This window comes from Belonocnema kinseyi, chromosome 9 (genome assembly GCF_010883055.1).
Source record: "Belonocnema kinseyi isolate 2016_QV_RU_SX_M_011 chromosome 9, B_treatae_v1, whole genome shotgun sequence".
Classification (NCBI taxonomy): domain Eukaryota; kingdom Metazoa; phylum Arthropoda; class Insecta; order Hymenoptera; family Cynipidae; genus Belonocnema; species Belonocnema kinseyi.
The window spans coordinates 30,078,795-30,086,547 of NC_046665.1; the positions used below are offsets into that span (position 1 = coordinate 30,078,795).

At 37.8% G+C, this 7,753-nt stretch overlaps 1 protein-coding gene across 1 annotated transcript; it reads left to right on the forward strand.

The window, feature by feature from the left end:
• Positions 1 to 3,358: 3,358 nt before the first annotated feature.
• Positions 3,359 to 3,796, forward strand: LOC117180458. The gene has a single exon (XM_033372957.1). The coding sequence runs from the start codon at positions 3,359 to 3,361 to the stop codon at positions 3,794 to 3,796; it is 438 nt and encodes a 145-aa protein (XP_033228848.1).
• The last annotated feature ends 3,957 nt before the right edge of the window (positions 3,797 to 7,753 follow it).

The window sequence follows — 7,753 nt, forward strand, 5'->3', positions numbered from 1 at the left end:
CGCAATCATTCTACTTTTGATTTTTTAGTTTAAGGAGAAGACACAATCAATAAGTCCTGCAAAAATAAGGAAAAAATACAAACCCAAGGGCAAGAAGAAGAAGAAGGAATAGAAGTTGTCAAAGATGAAAATAAGATGCAAAATCAGAAAAATGAAGATGAGAGCGTGAACTCAGACACACTGATGGTTAATTTTTAATTAAATGTCCGAGAAAGACAGAGAAAAGAAGAAGAAGATGCAGTTGCGATAAAAAAAATAAAAAAAAGAGTGAACCCCTAAATACATACTACATCATTCTGTTTTTTGGTCTTTCTCTTAATAATGTTCAGTAAATTAACGTGAAAAAACATCATGATCTTGAAGTTTTCCTAAATTAACGTATAGCGCAATAATTTTACTTTTGATTTTTTTTAATGAAGAGTAAATTATGCAAAAAAAAGTCATACTAAATTAAGCATTGTTAGTCTCATTTAAATGTATTTTTAATTCTTCAGAAGAAGGTGCGAGTAAGGTATACGCATTACCTATAATACAAATTGGACAAGGAAGAAGTAAGGAGCGAAATGACAAAACTGAAGACGAGGAAGAAGAAGAGCACGAGTACTTGGATATTTTAGATTGGCAACAAGCAGCCTCGGAACTATGAGAACTCCAGGAACCAGCAGCAGAAAGAGCAGAAACGATTCAAGTTCTTCCGCCTGTAAATCGTTTTATGATTGTTTCCGAGGATGAAATGTATGTGTCACATTTTCGATTTCAAGAACGGGAATTAAAAACACGTTTTTTGGAATTTGCCCCATGGGGAGAAAATGTTAAATTAGTTAAAAGGGGCTATTAGGGACATCCATGAATATCTAATTGCTGCCTGTGCACCATCCGACTTTATTGGTGTCAAAATTTCAACAGTGCATTGTACACATGGACCGGCATGGATGTCCTTTCGACCAGTACGTTAATTTTTTGCTGACGAATTATGGGATCTCATATTTAAGACAGTGCAAAGTATCGTAACGTTCAGGATTACAAACGAATTTATTCTCTCGTCAACAGTCGCGAAGGTACCAACTGGTTGCAGGCGCGGAGGTTGGACACACGAAGATGTCTCAAAAAGTTCAATTTTGACTATTAAAATTACCGATAACTTGTGCTTACCACGTGCAATAGTTGCTGGTACATTACACGATCATTGGAATAAGGTGCGAAATTCGTGTGGGATTTTGCAGCGTGAAATGGCACGAAATTTAGTCAAAAATGCTAGTGTGAAAATACCGGAAGATGGGTGCGGAATACCAGAAATTAATCAATTTCAAATTTATTTAACCCGCGAGGGGATTGCGATAACAGTTTTTTATTTTTCCACATTCGGCCAAGGAGTAGATCCATTGTATGATAGTTCTATGCACATGATAAATAGAGGGTTTTCAATCAAATTTAGGGTAAATATCTTGTATTATGAGCAAAAGAAACACTACCAACAACATCGATTTTCTCATATTTTTCCACGGAGTAAAACGAAATCACCATGCGACACAAATTTAGATTTAATAAAGTGCAATGATTGTTTTAGGCATTTTTCCGGTCCCTTGTGTCTAAAAAATCACCGCAAAGCTGGTTATTTCCGAGGTAAAACAAGTGTTCTGGAATGAAATTATCTAAAAAATGTTTCAAAATCATGAACAATAGTAAACATCAATGTGGATATTCGTATTGTAATGTTTGTGCAACTATACGACCTATTAATCATTATTGTTTTATGACGCCACTTAGAAATAATAGGCCAAGAAACGAACATGAAAGACACTTTGTTTTTATCTTTATAATTTTGAAACACAGCAGAACGAGACGGCACCTGGTGATTCTAAAACAAAAATTCATGTTCCGAACTTATGTGTGGCTCAACAAGTATATATACACTGACAGGATGAACCTGATATCTCAAAACTGTGTTCAAAGTGCGGAGTACATGAGTACATATTCCGTGACGATCCAGTGAATCAACTAGTTGAGTTAGCAATGCGCGGTTCTCACCGAACAGTATGCATTGCACACAACGCTCGCGGATTTGACGCGCAGTTCATCCTCCGTCATCTGGTTCAAAATAAAGGTTGTAAGCCCCCTACTCTTGTCACCATCGGTACTAAAATCATATCGATGAAGATCGGGCAAACAGTATTCCTGGGCAGCTCGAGTTATTCGCCAATACCCCTTAGCGTATTGCCAAAAACATTTGGCTTATCCTGTGCACTAAAAAAGGGTACTTTTCCCCATTATTTCAATACTCCCGAAAATCAACGATACTGTGGTGAACTACCTTATCGGTTATCGGATGGGTGACCGACAATCAGCTAAGGCTATCGAGTACATGATTTAAAAAGAACGTGAATTTGGAAACAACATATGTCATGCTGGTCGAGATCGTGAAGTACGGTTAATAGAAGGGCATTTAGTAGATGGGTTTTACGAAGATCCAAATACAAAAGTGCAACACGTAATTCAATGTCACGGGTGTTTCTGGCATGATCGTCAAACATGTTATGCAGTAAATTGTGATCAAAAATTGAAGTTGGATGAAACCGTGGACACACGCTTTGAACAAACACGTGCAATATCAGAACGAATTCGTTCTGCTGGTTATTCTTTAGATTAAATTTGGAAGTGTGAGTTTGATCAAATGATTCAATGAAATCCCAACTTGAAAAACGAACTTCGTAATCATCCATTTTTAGCTAGGAAACCACTCGATCCACGTGATGCCACCGACATCATCTCCTTATACCCATCGTAATCAAATTACGGTAAGTTTCCCATTGACCTTCAAAAGTATACGTGGGTGATGAATGTCAAGTATTAACAGGGCCTACAAATACAGACCTTGATCAAGTCGAAGGTCTTGTATATTGCTCTACATTGCCACCACGTTGTGAATTTCACCCTGTATTACCAGTACGCATGCACAACCGTCTATTGTTTTCACTGTGTCGGTCGGGTTGCGAAAAAAGACAGCAGAGCAGTTGTACACATGAGGAACCCCAAGAACGTTCGTTTCATGGAACCTGGGTTGTCGATGAAATAAAGGCTGCCATAAAGTTAGGGTATAAAGTACTAACTGTATTTGAGATATGGCAGTATGTCTTGAGAATCCATGCTTTTTTCAAGAAGTCTATTAAGATGCCACTTGTCAACCTTACGGATATCTATTGCTTGATTTGAAACTATCGAAACCCGAGAACTGTCGGTTTCGTACAAATATATTTCCCGACGATCCCTTACACTTTGTATACATTCCATGCAATTCCATAAAGAACAGCCACTCTCATAACAATACTCGTATCATAATGCACAACATAGTACAATTAAGATGGTGCCGGCAAAAGTTACCTTCAATTATTATCTAACAGCTCGCGAAAATCTTAGAAAGCGTTGGCAAAATAAGCCTCTAGTGCCTAAATATAGGGTTTATGAACTCGTACGCATTAGTACAGCGCGAGCAGCCTTTTTGAAGGGGTACACTGGTGGTTGGTCTAAAGAGCTCTTTATAAGTACAAGAATTAATACACAAAGTTATCCTGAGGTCTATTATCTTCGTGATTTATCTGATGATGATATTGATGTAATTTTTTATCAAGAGGAGTTGACTAGAGTTGGGAAAAACATCAGTACCGAAACTTTTTATATTGATCGTGTGCTTAAGACATCTAGTACAGGGCGTTCGAAGAAACTGTTTGTTAGCTGGAAAGGATATCCTGATAAATTCAACTCGTGGATTACAGCATCTGGTTTACAGAATTTACAATGAGAGATCATTTTTACGTTGTTCTACACAGCAATAGCCGTACAGATTATTGTCCATAAAATAAAACAACTTCTTTTACAACCCATTTACCGCAATCAATTTTCTTAACAGGTGAGTGAGTTATAACTCTCGTCGAAATTCAGTATCCACAAACATTTATGCATTTGTCTCGAACAGGAGTGAAATCTGAAATTACGCTCACTTCTCGCCGAACATCTCTAAATGTAAATGATATTGCACGAGAAGTAATAGATTATGATTACTGTATATGAGAAAAGCAACCTAGTGTTTACAAGAATATAGAGTTATTCTTAGGTGTTATAAATATGTTGCCAAGGCTGGTGGATCATTTAAAACTGATCTGAAATAATTTGACAATGTCGTTCCTTCATGCACACTCGTCTGAGAGTACAAAGTCTGAGCTGAAACTTTTTTCACGGCCACCAATTCAAACAACAATAGAAAATTCGCAAAGGGGCCACTATAAACCCATATCATCCTTAACTGATGATGCATAAATTGCGTTTGTTATACCTGGTAATGGAGATGAATATCTTGATCTCGCGCACACAATGTTAAGTCTCCGCGTACAGATTCGTGCACCAGTTAAGACAGCAGATGGCGATGTTGACGATGCAAGGGTCGGGCCTGTGAACAATCTACTTCACTCAATGTTCAATAAAATTGATGTATATATAAATCAAAAACTCGTTTCTCCGCCGAACAATGTCTACTTATATCGCGCGTATATTGAAACTTTACTGAATTACAGTACTGAAGCAAAATCCTCACATTTGACGATTGGGTTGTGGTACGATGATACTGCTGGAGTCATGGATGTTTTGGATGGATGAAATCCTGGTCTCGTTCAAAGGACTGCAATCGTTGCTAATGGAAAAGTGGTTGGCCTAAGAGGTCATTTACACGTCTTCTTCGTACACGCGATTCATTTCGCTCGATGAGTTCAGAAGAAAATCATTACATACTTCATATCGTCGAAGCTACACTTGTCGTGCGACGAGCAAAGATCAATCCGAGTATCCTCCTTGCTCATGCACGAACACTGGCCAAGACCACCGCCAAAAATCCGCTTACACGAGTGGAAGTCAAAGCAGTCACTTTACATTCTGGAATTCACGGTGAGACGTTAGATAATGTAATATTGGATCAACTTCCTAAACGAATCAATCTTGGTTTTGTCGATAATCATGCATTCAATGGAGATCTGAAATTAAACCCATTTAATTTTCAGCATTATAACATGAATTTCCTATCCTTGTATGTCGATAGTACACAAGTCCGTACAAAACCTTTACAGCCCGATTTCAAACAGAACGAGTCATTTGTGAGTTCCTATCAAATTCATTTCCTCAACGAAGGAAATTCAATTTCAAGAAATATGTATGCAAATGGTTTCTGTATCTTTACATTTGACTTAACGCCTGATCTCTCAGCAAATGATAATAATCATTGGAACCTCATTAGGCATGGCAGTGTACACATCGATGTTCGCTTTGAAAAAGAGCTGATATAATCTATTAATTGTATTGTCTACACAGAGTACGATAATGTGCTGGAGATCGCTTCCTCACGCCAAGCCATGCCTGACTTTGGTGGATAATTTTTGAGATTATTAATGTTGGTGGGTATGAAAAAAGGAATATTGGAGTCAAAGGGGAATTTTCCAATACTGATATTGGTTGCAAAGATACAAAAGCGACTACTATATTCGAAACTATTACAACAAATACATCTACTATGGATCTAGTCGTAGACATTCTGGAGTTCAAGGACAGCAAAAGCCAATTTATTCCAAAAGAGTTGGGTGTAGTAGCTTTGAATGCTGACTTTACAGGCCATTGGATAACATCTCCACTGCCAACAATGCCAACAACTTTGCGCAACCTTACGAGAAAACATTCACTTTGCTGAAAATATATATGTTCGTGGGCGCGAAAAAGCTACTCTTTTGGAAAACGTTATATCTCGCAAAGTGCTTCATTTTGAAGACAATACCGAATGCCCATCACTTTGTTAATTACCACCTTTACAGACGCAGTGTCTATATCATGCTATAAAGCAGCAAAAAAAATTATTTCAATGTGCTCTTAATAATGCTCTGAGAACGAAAAAGTGGCTTCTTACAACAGAATTTGGAATTAAGATCTGCGGTTGGCAAAATGATTCTGACATCCTTCCTGTGGCTTACACAGTAAAAAAAAAGGAGGGAAAAAGAGTAAAAATAGGGTGTAAAGAACGTAACGAAAATACGAAACGGAATTTCATTACATGTGAACTCCTGCTACGATATTTGTTTCCTATTCCACCTTCTTCACTCTTTCCTATTACTTTCCACTCTGATACTGAACTTTTTATCAATTGACATATTTGTTTGGATAGTAAATAATCAATTTTTGAATAAAAAACTTATATTTGTATTTATTTATCATTAAAAACAATTAAATGATATATTAGTACATAAAATTATATTTATTACTTCATCCTCATTTATTCATGTCGATATAAAAAATGTATTATATATTGTTTTACTATATTAAAATTATATATAGAAACCATCCAATTTAAAGAGTGACAAGAGAAATATATCAATGTTTTCATTCCAGTCATATCCACAGAGTGGAAGAGATGCTCTTATGCGCTATCTAGCAGATCACACACACACACACACACACACACACACACACACACACACACACACACACACACACACACACACACACACACACACACACACACACACACACACACACACACACAAAAGCAATTACAGCAATCTTCTCCAAGCGTTTAATAAAACTTGTGCGCGAACAATACGAGTGATCGATTTCTATTTTCTGAGGTTTCATGGCAGACTAATAATTTAAGAAGCACTATTTTTAAATGTATATTTCAAGTACATTCTTATGTCAGTTATTAATTAATTACTTTTCGCATACACAAGGTATCAGGATTTTTATAATGTTAATGAAAACCTGTAGATCGACAAAGAATATAGGTATATATATAATTAAAAATTTGTTATAAGGACAACCGCAGGATTTCGCCGGGAGCGGGTGCTAATCTGAAAAATTGCACCATCTTCCAGCGAAATCGCGGTAAAATTTCAGCCACAACCACGTCTCACAACCGTGAGATAGGTGGTTACAGTCTGTAAAGGAATCAATACGACGATCCAGCAAAAGCCTCGTGCACCCTAAGAACATGGAGCGACCCAAGGACAACCGCCTTCTGCATTTTTCCCGCAAGTGTTCTAGCATATTGTTGACACGCAGGGATGATTTTTAGGCCATTAGCAAGTGAAAGCTTGGCATCTTCAAGTGCGCCGATGATAAGGACGATCAGTTTAACAGAATATTCCGGGTACAATCGTTGGAACTCCCTGATAAGGTCTCGATACCTCTCTTTCTTTTCATTCTCCTTGGCTATGATTTTTTTGTCAGCTGGTGCCGAAAATTCGATAACGAACATGGTTCGCTTCTCGAAGTCAAGAAGAACCATGTCAGGTCTCGAGTGAGCAACAGAAACAATTGTCGAGAATATAAAGTTTCAGTATATCCGGCACTTCCCATTCTCGACAATTGACTCAATTTCCCTAGGAGCATTTAGAGGAGTGATATTAAGGTGAATGCCGTAGGAGTGACAGAGATGGTAATAAAGCACTCTTAGTGCCGCATTGTGCCTTTGAATGTAGGTCGTTCTCGCGTGAGTTGGACAACTAGATAGTATGTGAGCTAAATGCTCGGGGTGCGCATGGCACGCCCTGCAGCTATCATCGGGAATGTCTTTGCTCAAAATGTGGCGACGGTATGTTAAGGTGGAAATGACACCGTCTTTGTGTGCAAAAATGAAACCCTCTGTACCAGACTTCAATCCGGGCGATTTAGGGAAAGCAAACGTTAGCTCACAAGACATTGACTGATCCTTCACATTTCTGTGGAA